Source organism: Bombus vosnesenskii, unplaced genomic scaffold (genome assembly GCF_011952255.1).
Source record: "Bombus vosnesenskii isolate JDL3184/JDL3185 unplaced genomic scaffold, Bvos_JDL3184-5_v1.1 scf7180000013352, whole genome shotgun sequence".
Lineage (NCBI taxonomy): Eukaryota > Metazoa > Arthropoda > Insecta > Hymenoptera > Apidae > Bombus > Bombus vosnesenskii.
In genome coordinates this window covers 3,912,799-3,927,529 of record NW_022882988.1, presented here as the reverse complement: position 1 = coordinate 3,927,529, position 14,731 = coordinate 3,912,799, and the positions used below count along the sequence as shown (strand labels likewise).

Sequence of the window (14,731 nt, the reverse complement as noted above, 5' to 3'; positions counted from 1 at the left end):
CTTCGTCAAATACCACTTCGTGAAACACGAACCAGCGACTTAGCAATTCAGTGTTGTTACTGCTCTACCCAAACATCAGTCGTGTCATGATATACCTAATCAGAATTCCATTATGATAAAGTGTCAACTCGGTGGTATACTATATTGACGATGTTCCGCGTGTCGAATTGTACTTGAGCAATTTTAAAACATAAGATCACGAAAGAAGAGATTATTCATAGATCAATTCTTCAGAATTAATTGGCGATAATGATTGTCAATTTGATTCGTCTTTCTTTCTTTTTTATAATATCTAATCCACATTACGGTAAAAAAAAAAAAAAGAAAGAAAGAAAGAAGAAAAATATATAGTTGATATATAGTTCCACGATTTTCCTCTATGTTCTGCAAATATCCCAATGACCATTCAGTGTAACGTAATCGCAAATCGCGATCGAATTTTCAATCGATTAAGAGGTTTACCAGTTCCTCCGTGGAATTCCTGGCGAATCTATCATTTCGGTACCACGCCTTGTTAATTTCGACAAAGATTCGTACACACGTAACGCGCGATTGTATAACGAGATAAGTGTTCAAGGATAGGAAAACGAATTCATCGATCACGTGGCCCGTCATTATGGCACACGCGCGTTTCCGGCTCGTGAGATCGACGCTTCGATTCGGTTTCAGAAGCATCGATTCGTCAATAAGGGCGTGGCTAAACCGCTGGATACGTTCATTAACATCGTTAGTCACGGAATTCGATTCACATTGTTATCGGTTTGACCCTTACGCGCGTTAATTGCGAAAAGAACCGGTCGATATATACGAAGGAATTCGTTCGAGTGCCGCGCTTCATCATGTTTAATGATAGTTAAGAAATTTGACGAAGGCTTGTCTTCTCTTCTCTTTTTCCTCGCTGGAAACTGATGCGCAACGAGTGAGCCAGATACTCACGTGCAGCTTTCCAGATGCCGTGATAAAGTGTCGTTAAATTGTTCGAAAGGATACTCACCTGAAACAAAAGAAAAAAGATCAGTTACTATCTGCTCTAAGTACATATTGACTTATATTATGAAACATTGAAGAAGTTAGAGAGCTAATAAGAAGTTAAATATTATAAACAAGTTGGGATTACCGTGATCATTATGTTCTGATTTAACATGTTGATTGCAGAATACATTCTGTATGCTTTGCTCGTTGCAGCGGCTGTCGATTATTTCGACGAAGGATAAATTGTTCAAGCGCTTAATAATGCAATTAGTGCTTCACATTGCTGTTATAATATTAAAAGAATATTAAAGAATTTTACTTTAAATACGACTATATTTCTAATTCTTTCGAGGCTGAATGTCGTTTTATGTTGTGCAGAAAGTTTCTTTTTGTCATTTTATACTAATGCAAACATATTTACTCTGATGTTTTTGGAGGTAAATTAGAACCAGTTTTGCCGGAAACGAATACATGTTTCGTTTAATTAGTTTGTAACTTATTAAAGAATATTGATACATAACGTGGAATATGAAGGGTAATTTAGACACCAGTCATTAGTATATCTATATATATTTATGATATGCATATTTATGACAGGGAGGTACTAAAATACTGGTTTCAAGACCAAGACACGAGTTAGTCGAGAAGCATAAATCATCCTCAATAAGGGAAACGTCAATCATCGTGTAATATTAAACAAACTAATAATACCGACAACAATAAACGATAATATTAAACAACCGAATAATCCGATTATACCAAATTGTTAAATCGCTTCGACAGCCTGATTTTTTGTAGATCCTTGGAAATATTTTTAATCAACCGATGCTTTAACTCATTGAAGTTCTTATCGGATTGGATACCAGGAATAACTTTAGCCAACGATCTCCTAATTGTTTTGAGAGATACAAATATCTGGGTCAGTCTGCAATTTTGCTTTATCATTCGTGCAGAAACGGAACCGAGTCACACGAAATATCGTGCTCCACGTTTCGCTCCACTGCTAGCGAAGACATTCTATAATCAATCATGCATCGAAAGGTATCACAGCGCGGTGCGATATCGATCTGGAGTTTGACAAAGGTGACAAGGATTATTCGGTGTCACCAGAGACTATATCGAGCGTTCTGGCGTGAAAATTAGCCGTTGAAAAGTGCCATCCAAGGTCGAGCCTTTCGTGTTCTTTCTTCGTATTTCTCGCCCACGACAATAACGTATCACTTACGACATTAATCCAATTAACTAACAGTGTAATAAACTCGTCGACTATTCTAAAACTTCCAGATGTGACTGCAAACGACATAGTGGGGTCATGAAATAGGCGAGTACCGAATCATGTAATGGGAGCCATTTGCGGGGATTAAAGAGAGTACTACAGGAGCTATAAAAAGTATTAACACACACGTAGTATTTATATATTAAATGATTAGGTGCGAGTATATTTAATTTTGTTATCATTCCATAGAACTTCCGTATAACTACGAAAATTTGATACTATACAAATGAAATGTATAAAACTCGATAAAAAAAAATACTACATTGGAAAACAAGGGTATGTGTCAATTGTTCCTTCTTGTTTCTCTCGACTATGTTATAATATAATATACGATAATGAGCAAAAAGTGATGGGGACATAATACTGTATAGCTTTAATTAAAGATTATAAGGAGAATATTAAAGGATTAAAATCCTCGATACAAAGAGTGTCTTATTTAATTCTACTCTATTCGTTACTCCATCGTTAATTAAAAACAGAACACATCTTTGATCTATATATCAAAAATATTTATTCCTAATGTATTACAACGAGAAAGTTAATTTGGAAATAATTTTTCCAGTCCACGAGTAAAAATCTACGTCTTCTTCCATAAACCAGGTGCAATTATGGGTGCAATTATAATACAATACATAAATGGCTATACCTTCTGAAAGCTTTAATATACGATCGCCGTACTTGTACCTAATGTATCACAGATTCTATCGCGAATAGAATCTGGCTTCATCCTGCGATATAAAAAAGAATCGTTGAACTATTGGCTCACAGTGTCAATAGTCGATTGCAGCGTACGCAAGACCATACACGATAATCGACAGTCCTACGTAACTGCTTAATTACCGTGCGAGTAATTGGATTAACGAACGATCGGCATGCGATCAATCAACCGGGATAAACGACAAAGGACACGGAAATTTTCTACTAAAGATATCCTACGTAGGTGCAGCAACCCTGGTAAATTGTACTTTGCGATCCCAAGGCCCGACTTAAGGTCGAATCTTTAATTAAACCGATCGTCGAGCGCGGATTAAAAATAATTAATGCGATTCTATCTAATAAATGAGAAAGTCTTTCTATTTTCCCACTTCATTTCTGCCTTCGTCGAGCGTATTCCAATTCTCGATATCGAACAAGTGAAGCTGTTTGCACACAGTGAATAAAGGCGTGGCATCGTGATAACACGAACTGCAAGAAGACTGATAATAATCGCGCGGCGAATCGAACAAACTCTTCGAGAAACCGTGCGACAATTTATCGGTTCAGCGAGCAGTGCTCGACGACTGAATTAATGGATACAATGTGCACAAGTAAACGAGGCACTGAGATATCCGTATTCTATTCCAGATTAACCTCCTGGACGAAGTTCCACGTGAGAAATCACGCTACTATGTAAGTAGTAAAACCCTGGCTTAATCAGACTTTGCAGACATTAGCCTATATTTGCGCCTGGGGCAAAGTTTGTGATGAAAATTCACAGCGGTGCACTGCGTTAATTGAACTTGAAAAAGGATGGTCTTGCGATCGCATCAGTGTGCTCTGATTTTTTCGAGATAAAATATATGAAATTTAAACATTGAAAGATTTTGAATTTAGAAGTCAGGAACTTGCAGGAATTTTATTAATATGAACAGAGAATTACGTCGCAGACGATAGAAGCAAGCGCGGTTGAAATAACTAACGAAGATAACGCAGACTGGCACTGGTAATAATCTCGTCGCTTGCTTATTGGTAAAATGATAAATGCGATCATTTAACTTTTATACTTTTGCCACGATTAAAAATAAACCTTTACAACCAAATAATTATTTTACACAGAAATGTCCTGCAACTTACTTAGCAGACTGAACTTCCATTTCCTGGTGATTTTGTTAAACGTGACTTGGACAGCTACTAAGAGATTACATTGTTAAATAATCAACTAAGAGATTATATTATTAAATAGTCAACTGGCTTCTAAATGATTAAATAAATTATATACTAGTACACTTTCTATTAACATTGTCCTCTAGATTTTAAATAATTTGCCGGAATTAGAATTCGTTTAGAAACGATGAAAATATACAATAATAATACAATCCAGGACTTAAAAAATTAAAAATCATGTTAGAATAGTAATTAACATCGATGGTAGAAAATATCTCGCAAGAAACAAATCACGCTAAACGCTTGTTAAGATCTTGGAAAACATAACGTGAACCGATAATCGCGAACCCTAACACGAAACGCCAACTTGAACTCTATTCTTGGCTTTAAATCAAGATGATCAAAAGATTCTACCCTCCAAACACGAAACAAGCATTCGAAATTGAATAGACAGAAGCAGCGATCTTTATCGAGAACAATGAGAAACGAACGCCTGAAACATCTGGGATAAGCGCAAAGTCGACTACTACTCGTTGAAAGACGCGATTACGACAGCATAACCGCACCCGAACTATGGAAAACACTATCTCCACGTTTTAGTTGTAATCTTTGTGCTCTCGTGTCTCCGCTAACTTCGTTTCGCGTAGAGTTACAGCGAGGTTAATAACGAGCCTAATAACTAGCCTAATAACGAGCCTTTGTTAATCATTATCGCGTTCCTACGTTGCTCGACCAACGGTGAACGAGATCTCGACAATCCTGCAACGACAACGTAATAACGTTTTCATTATTAGGATTACGCATCGGTCGATTCAAGGTCTATACCTAGTTCGATGGAATTGCGCGGATAACTTCATTCGTTTGCACGAGGAATATGCAAACTAGATTCTTAAATTTCTATTTAAACTACGACTATTGAAAATTGTTGAAACACGTGACACACTATTGGTAGTAGAGAACCAACTATAGAGTACCATCAGAGAAAATTAAAAGATGGAAAAAATGCGCACAGTATAGTAATTATTATGATATTTGACGAGTCAGAAACAATATATCTGCCTAGGTATACTATCTTCTTTTAATCGTATTGTTGGCGAACATTCAAATTTCTACAAATTTTCGTAGTCTCCATAGATCTATAGACACTTTAATAAATATGCAACGATGGAATATAAATTTTATCAAAATGTACATATTAGTAACTAGATATAGTATTTGTCACCTTCTTATGGTACTAGCAGGTTATAAATAGAAATTATCTATCAAAAAATGGTAGCGGTATGTACTTCCTTCTTTACGATTACGTTGATGTACGTCTGTACATTTGTGTATATCGTTGATGTAATTACTGATAGATATCACTGTTTGAAATAGCGTTAGCGGGCTTGTGTCAGTTTGTCTGACTCATAGTTTTGCAATTAAGCAACCTGAGAACGAAGAGGATTTTAAAGAACAACATAATTTAACAATCTTTAGCTATGTACACCAATTCTGTCATTGTATATTAGCTATTGGAAATTAATTTCATCGCTGCTAATTATAATTATAGTAACGGATAAAATCATTGCAGATCCATCTATACATATTTTGGCTACACTGCATTTTGTCAAAGATATGGAAGTGTTTGAATACTTGACTAGAACTCCGTTCTAAATACTTTGGAAAATAAAGGTGCAAGTTTAAAAAAACACGTAGCCAAAGATAAGATCGAACGAGCGTTTGGAATTTTCGTATAGCAATTATGCTCGAGTCTGTTCGACTAGAATTCCTGAAGGAATTCTCGTTCTTTTTGAAAGGTGTGCTTCTATCGCGTCACAGCTGAACGGTTCATTTACAATCGGAGGAAAAAAGGGGAAAAAGTCGCCAGCTCGTTTCCACCTTTCTCGCGTTACGTAAGGAAAAGAACGTTGCACAGCAATATTATCCGTAATCAAACTGACTTTCAGACTGGCCCATGAACGTCCATCGACCACATTCAACAGTTTCAAAATATCACAATTAATTTCAGTTAGACGGGCTGAAAACAAGCGAACACGTTCGAACAATTTTTCGCATTCGGTCGGCGAATTTCAGGGTATTTCAATGGAATGTAGAAAATTACACGTGATTGTACCAAGCCAGTTTTCGCAATGGTGTTCCATGCGATTTCTCGATGTCCCATTGTAAATCGGTCGCGTGTCGTTGGTTTGAAAAACGGTGGGGCATGATTAAAAAACTCGCGTGTTCGTAACGCGCAAAATATGATGCAAAATCCGAGTTATAACAGTACTCGAAAGTTGTACGCTTGCTTCCTTGTTAGTTTAGCTGCCGATACGTATCGAGGCAAACGTAATAGTGTTAACGATAATTAGCAAAAAGCTAGGTTAGGAGCGTTGTGCGAATGCCTCGCGTTATTAAGAACACAACGTTGCATTCGAAAGGGGACAGCGACGTAAACAGAAATTACTGGCTGTAGTCCCATTAAATAAGACTGCAAGTTTCTAGACCACGGTTGGGATAGCAGCTCTACCTATGCGACGTTACGATGCAAGCTATTAAAAACAGCCAGATTGTCCTGGTACGATAAGTGACCTAACTGTATTGCGAGAAGTCCAACGAGAAAATGCTAGTTGACGGCGCCATGAAGCCCTGGAGTTCGACCATCACGTTAGGGAAAAAAAAAGGGAACACGTTTATGGTAAAAGTAATTATCAATCTTGACAGGCGCGGACAATAACATCACGAACAAATGTCGGAACGAAAACTATAATGGCCAGCACGAGGTCAACGATGAATATTAATGATACCGTTCTAACGACGAGCACGATGAGATATACGAGGATGTTGATTTTTTACGAGTACATTTAGGATGTTACCGTGGTCTAAGTGGGGAGTAGTTTCGTCTACTTAACTGTAATCGAAATTCACGGGCTTTAGATTTTTCGTTGTAATTACCGCAGAATTTCATTTGTCTGAAATTACGAGGAGACAAAAATTTGATATAGCTGCGATTCGTTTATATAATAAAATTTCACTCTTGGATAAATGGATTCAACCGGAATGAGTTCATTTTAGTTACAATGCGTAAGCGCATTTGGCAAAATTACTGTTTGTATCAGATGCGACATATCGGTGAATTTCAAGAATTATTTCCCTCGAGTTAGTTTGAAATTTGCAGCTGGTCGGGTCCTCCTCTTACAATATATAAACACGTGGTGATAAATTATTTGTTTTCAGAATAATCAATTTTTTATCGTGTATTCGGATAATGAAATAAAAAAACATGCAGAAATGGAGTTGTTTGACTTGGTTGCAAAGAAATTCATATATTCCTATTTAAGTTCATCGCATTATATTAATTCTGACCATTCAAGTGCAACATATTAAAACACGCATTAAAAATTTCCAGCGCAAAATTACTCGAACTTGATACATTTTTTTAAAGGATACAAAGGTAAATTGTTCTGACAGTAACATAATTAAAAGATTACGTAAGATCCTGTAAAATATATGTGTGGTAGAAAGTCGATCAAAGAGCAGGTTTAAGACATCACGAAACGTGAAACACGAGACGTGTTCGTACGACAGCTACTTTTATGGACCAATAACGCGCACCCTTGTTTTCCGAGCCCTCGGCAGCACAGAGGCAAGGGTTTTCCATTTTCGAGTACAATTCCGTGCTCTATGCTGCTTGTTTTGCTGACTCCACCGAAACGACCTGACAAAAATTAAAAACTGACAGAACACCGTGTAACGAAAATTACGAACGGCATAACGTTTTCATCGATAGACACGCACGATTGTCATCGCGACATCATCCGATGTTTTTATAAAATGGTGAAATTTTACGAACGTGGCAACGGAAATTTTACGAATATGTATTGTGTGATAAATCGACGATATTTAAAAAAATGCATTTTTGTAATAAATTGTAATAATAGAGCTTGAAATTGGATGTTGAATAATAGAGTTTATCGTTAGGAAGAACGACGTAACTTCAATATGAAAATTATTGGGGCAGACAAAATGACCAATTTATGAAGTTTTATGGAAACATTATAATTTTATGGCGATGCATTTTTGGGAACTTGAATGATTTTTTTATAAAATACGTGGATAAAGCAATTTATAGCCTTTCATAGAAATTTCATAGATTTACAATGATATATTTTTGGGAATTTAAATGATTTTTTATAATACATATGATTATATAATCTTCATATACCGTTCACTTTGATTTCTTTGATACAAGTCTTACATTAGAGTGGACGGTAATACTAATGTTAAAGGAGAAGCAAAAATATTCAGAATGCATCTCGCATTGACATCTGGCATTAACCAGAGCCTTCATCATAATAATGAAGTATCCTTGAATTGCTACGTTACTTTCATTAAGCGAAAAAGGAATCGATCTGAAAAGCTTTTCTTACTCGTGACAGTTGGCTGGTAAGTTTATGCCAAGAAGCTGAACCGAGAATTATGTTCTAGGGTGGATGCAATTTAATGATCCTTTGATGCAGGAGTAAAAACTTTACGGGTAATCACCGATCGTTACAATTTCTAGGTTACGTTCAGAAATTAATTGGTACGTTTTATGAAAGCACAAAGCCGAACACGAGAGATTTGCAAAAAACATTACACAATGCGGTTACTATGAAGATCTATGAATAGTATATATATTTGAATGATTGCGTGTGTATAAAAATTCTCTATGGTTTATTTTCACTGCATTCAAAAAGAAAACGCTAAACGACTAAAACGAACAGCTAGAAACACACAGAAGCCGCGTTGAGCACGCGATTCAAAGAATACTTGTTCCAATAAAACAGCATTTCTTGTAACCTCGAACGTGTTCTCCATTCAGACGAAAAACACGTAATGCGAACAAATGCACCTTGATTACGCGTTAAACATTTCGCTCCGTCTCGATCGTAAAAGTCGTTCTAACAAACGAACCAGGTGAACGAGCGAGGAAAAACAAAAGATCCTACTTTTGTATTTAGAATGCCGAATCATCGACGGAACGAAGCCATTTAATCAAACATACTTGCTATACACACCATACGAATCCTGCAATTTGTCTACATTTCAACCACGAACGCGTGTTTGTAGCAACACCGTCAAATCATCGAAACAAACAAGAGAAACTACATCAAAGACCAGTTCCATGGAACCGGAATCTCTGCCCCTCTGGTTTTCATAGGATATAAAAAGAGTCTATTGCGCGCGCGCGTTCTATCATCCCTAGACAGTGACCTAGTACAAAGTAGCGAGACTCACATAGCCAGACGTTGCCGCGAGGCGCAGTGTGGAGCAGGTTCAGGTGCAAGTTGAAGTCCAGACCAGCCAGGTCCTGTCTCAAGTGGGTGCTATCCATGATCAGTGCCCTTTCAGGTAGTAGGAAGAGATGATCACTCCCCTCCGCGGGCCCCAGGGTTCGCGGTACGCCGAGCCCAAAAGGCCCAGAACGGGCTGTCAACATCCTATCGCCACGATCGCCGAAAATCGCGTTGTCGCGCGACGGCGCATCCTCCGACCCGATCCCCGACACGCTGACCGCCGCCGATTCACTCGCGCTCGTGATCAATCGATCGACCACCCTTTTTCGATCTATCGATCTTCCGATCTTCCCAGTTTCACTTATCGTAATTAAGCTCGGAAGTAGTCCTTTCGATAAATGTGAAGATTTGTATAAAAAAAAAAGACGATGGCTAATAATTTGTAAAAGTTGAAAAAACGATGACACAGGTTGACAACTGTATCATAAACACACTAGTGAGCAGTTACTATAATTGGAAGTTGCAACTGCAATCTGAACAAGGACAACCTGTTCGCGAACAAGTTCCAATTTACAGATCCGTATTACACGAAGAAGTGTTTCAGTTCCAATGAGTTCACTGACAATGCGGTAAATATTTACACGTAGAGACGAGGTGGAATTCGTCGCAGACGAGAATCCCTGAAGCGAGAAAGCAACACAGCGCGCTTATTCTAGCGATCCTCTCCTCCTCGCAACGTTCCTCTTCTCTTTCATCGCGTCCGACGCAAGCTGCTTCGCGGTCCAATTAATCCACCTCTAATTACCGGCCAGTACTTTTGTTGATCGTTAACTGCGGATCGTCTGGGCTCACGATTCTCGGCGGACGACTACGCGCTGGATTCGCGTGGCAGCCTCGAAATCCTCTTCCCTCGATGTATAGCCACCGGCGTTACGCTTCTGTGTCCACGATCTTGCTCTCTTCCCCTTTCACGCGCTCTGTTTTCCTTGACGATATATCACGTTGTCGCGACGGAACGAGCGCATCGTACACGCTTCGCGAATGTATCTTAGACTGCGCGCGGACCAGCACGATAACTCGTGAATCGGTCGGTCAGTCAACCCTAATGGAGCGAGGAGACGAGCGGGACGAATCCGTCCACGCGGACTGGTACGAATTGACCGCGGACGAGTGGCCTTGTTGAATTCGTTTAAAAGGCGGAGTGCTTCGTTAAGAAGCTACCAAGAGGCTGGGAACGTGTCCCGACGATGTCCCCCTCTGAATGTAATTTCAGGCGCGCAATTTCGAACGCGTACAACGGTGTACGTGCTCGAGGTGAACGTTGATCGGAGACACAGCCTTCTCGATGTCGTATTCTCTGTGTGACGAGCGTGTTTGCCAACAGACCGTCCGCAAACGGAGCAGCTCTGTTTGCGTACAAACCTCTAATCGTCCGTCTGAGGGAATAATTCAACGCACTGCGTTCTTTACTTAATTATATACTTAATTCCCTCGGGAGGAGCACGTGCCTCGCGAACAGACACTCGAAAGGCGAATATTCGACGCAATTTATCGGCTCGACAATCGTACGCAAACTTTCTCGCGGCGAATTTGATCGACGATCGTATGGCAGATCGTTACGATGGAACGAGGACACGCTGGGAAAACACGAGACGTGACTCGCTGTCAAAGTGCACGAACAGCTGAGCTGACAGCCGGGAGTGACTCGTGACGTCGCACAGATACTGAACGTAACGCGATCCTTCGCGCGTGGCGGTCAGCGTTCAACTGAATGACGCCGCGATGCGGCGCGTTCGAGAGACCCGCCGAGGGGTGCCGGAAATTGCCGAGCACGCGGACGCACGATTCGCCCGGCAGACACACGGATTTTTCGTTTCGTTCGGAACGAGATTGAAAAGCACAGCATCAGCTTTCAATTCATTCCGCGTAATTTTAACCTATACTCATGTGCCTATACACCTGAATATAATTCCCGAAATCTAATTGCGTCGCGCAGTCTGGACCAAAGAGAGAATCGACGCTGAACGGATGAGTGACCATGGTAGAATGGTCGAAACGTGGAAAATGAAATACACGTTCGGTCTGTGAGGATGGCAAAAACGAAATTGAATGGACGAGAAAGATCGTTGGACCGGAGATTTGAAAAAGAATTCACTGGCTAACTGAACCTGACTCCTGCATCGATCGAGATGCTCCAATAACTGATGGACTTTCTGCGCGTAAATGTCCACTACCCACGATACGTTTGCTTCAATAGCACAATTGTACTCTCTGTACTCTGTTGTAAAAGCTTATTCATAGCCCATGCACTCGTGTATCTTGGTTCCCATTGCTCGAAAAAGCTAGAAGCTCAACGTTTTGTTTCAAAGATGGATACCCGTCTCTTTAAAAAATCTTCCAAGATTTTAAGGCTTTCCAATTGCTAAATGCGAGTAATTTTATTTCCCCGCGTAACCATTGTCCAATTTAACAGTATACGCTCCAAAGATTTAACGGAGTCGTAAAAAATTATGATTATAACATTATTCTACGCACGGCTAAATGGCAATTACTTGTGCCTAGAATTACAGTTAAACGGTAATTACGACCGTTTACAGCGTATCGCGATACACAACAGGCAGAAAGCAAAGGAAGTGATCTCAAAGATGCGATCGTTAATGCGCATTTTAATACGCACATACAATCAGGTGAATACATATTTATACTGCGTGTGCAGCGGATACAGCACTGAAAATACTGGAAGCTCACTGACTCGGCAAATAAAAAAGAAATGGAAAAAACGAGTTTATAATAGAATTCGTTTCTAGAACACATATCCAAGGAACAGGATCGGTGGATAAATGTCTTAAGTAGAACTTGGATTTTCAGTAACATTCAGTGACTTGTGGAAATACTTGAATACTTACTATAAAAATATATTATAAAATATTCCATGAGTACATTGTGCGTGTTATATAAAATATTTTAAAATTTTACTAATTTTTCAATCGATATCATAATTATATCGATAAAGTTTAAAACAAATCTGAATGTATATAATACATAGACGTTACAAGACCTATATTGCAAACATATGTATGTCTAGTAAAAAAAAAAAGAACAAAAAGTATCATACTGTATAAATAGCCATCTTAAACAGATATAATATGTGTTAAATATGGCCCCACTGAATAACGAGGTTTCTTAACATAATACAAGATAATTGATTTAAATACTTCTCTGATCTGTGCGGAACTTTACTTGAACTAAATACTTTGTAATTTCTATATACATTCTCAGATTTGTTTCACGCATTGCTAATATAATCATAGTAGTCGGGTCTCGTACCAGTGCTAATGAAATTTCAAAACGTCTAGTATAACACATATAACACATTAAAAAAAAACAGTCTACAAATGTTCGAATACCTTCGTGAATAATAGTTTCTTCTCAAGTTACACATGTATAACCATATGTCTGCTTCTTATTTATTACCTTCCATGTAGCAAATTGTTTATAGCAATTGTAAATAACAAAAAAAAAAAACAGACAAACAGACATGGACTTTCACCTGAACAGTATAAACCGTTGGCCAACTCGAGCAACGCCAGATTGTACTTGGTACACGTTTTTATTGTGTTTCTTATCGAAGCATGACAACGCGGCGTGCTGTTTCGATCGATCCATCGGATCTGTTGAGGCAGGCCGCGATTTTCTTGCTGAAGATAAACCGAGCGTTCTCTAAGCGTAAACGCGCACAAGAGGAAGGTGGGAGGAGGCGCGCGAGCCGGTCGAGTGAGAAGCTCGCGATGCGAGAATATCCCCAGCGTACGACATGGCCGACCGCGGTTGGCAATTTGCGCCAAGCTCGCTTTTATAGCTAGGGAATGTTTCATGAAGCTGCACCGAACCTATACTGCATAACGTGACGATCGTTAGAACGTTTCTCGGAAGCATGTAACGACTTGACACTGCAAAACTTTGGAGAAGGAATATGGAAACGAATGCGTTGGTTGAAACGATGGTTTCAGTCTCAAATGGGGAACAATTTCGATGCTCGACGATAGAACCGTTATAATAGTGTTATATTGGTCGGGACCTTACCTGACCAGGTATCGAGGGGGTTATGATTCCAAGAAATCCCGAGTAATTTTTTTCTACGTTGAACGCTATAGGAATATGGATAGCCGACACATTTGTCCGTTTAACGTACAATGACTTAAGAAAGTAGGTATATAACCATTGATCACTTAGGTCAGGTATATTCTACCATGTTATACAACTAACTGTATATTTTGAATTAGCTTCTTGTTACATTGATTTAAAAAATGGTGTCGAGTGCTGTATCATAGAAGTCTTCGCAAGCCTTCGTTCACTTTATGAAGTAGCCACTTGTGTTGAAATATATGCTAGATATATTTCTAATTATTATCAAAGGAAGCATATTCGTGGGAACATCTTTCTTTACCATCGAGCGCGAGTAGGATACGAATATCTGACAAACTCGTTTCTTTCTTTTTTTCGTTCGTTTTTCATTTGTTTCTTCTCTTCGAAAACCAGCGGAGATAGCGAGGGTCAGCTAATGAAATAAAATCCCCGCCAATCAACATGGCACAACCGTATCTGAAATTCTGTCAGATTCGTTGGCGTGTTCCTTTGATCCTGTTACCTGGATGGTTAATTGGATGCCCCGCTTAAAAGCGTATTACGACGCTGAAGCAGTTATCTGCACCGAGGAAAGTAGTCTACCGCTACGAGTTTCCAGTATCAAGTCCGATCGAGCTCGATTAAGTGCCTCGTCCTTGCTCGCTGCTTGCAAAAAGTTTCGTTATGCAACCGCACCGAATTCTCGTGGAATCTGAAACTGAGACCGAGGGTCGATGAATATTCCAAGCAGACGGGCGCGTGTCTGCGGCGCGGCGGTGGGACGCGACAACTTGAAAAATTCAAGTTGCTTGCCAGATCCCACGGAGAAATCGAAAGAAGAAGAAAAAAGTTTTGACCGAGAAGTTAAACCGCTGCATACTTCACAACCAACCGAAGTTCCATCGATCGTATACTGTTACCCACGCGGTGGAGGAGCTTCTTGCGGCTTGATCTTCCGCGTGCGTGCCTCGTATACGAAGTCGCTGAAATAGCGATCGATGTCCCTTTTATGGGGACTAATATGCCAAGTCCAGCAGTCTGACTCGTCTGATAGCGGCGGCCCTCGTACATGGCGCGATCGAACCAGACACACGATCTGCCGACAGGCCAAGGATTGACAGAGATCTTCTTCTTCTTCTTCAACTTCCTCTTCGTTCTTGATTACGGTATCTTGTCACGTTGCTTGGCTCAGGCGAATTGTCAGTTGTGAATCGTTTCTACGGATGGATTTGGTCGC

The 14,731-nt window shown here is 39.6% G+C and overlaps 1 protein-coding gene across 9 annotated transcripts in view; it reads right to left on the bottom strand.

Annotated features, from left to right (window-relative positions):
• The window catches only part of LOC117236706 (MAP7 domain-containing protein 1-like), a 173,044-nt gene that overhangs the window by 129,724 nt on the left and 28,589 nt on the right, over positions 1–14,731 (bottom strand). Inside the window, exon 1 of one of the 9 annotated variants that reach the window (XM_033499883.1) lies at positions 9,371–9,768. The exons of 6 other annotated variants lie outside the window; for them this stretch is intronic. In XM_033499883.1, the coding sequence (XP_033355774.1) occupies positions 9,371–9,572 (202 nt within the window). In that variant the 5' untranslated portion in view covers positions 9,573–9,768. Of the gene's footprint in view, positions 1–9,370; positions 9,769–14,731 lie in introns of those variants that run through there. 2 more of the 9 variants (XM_033499886.1, XM_033499889.1) reach the window with 2 other exon arrangements.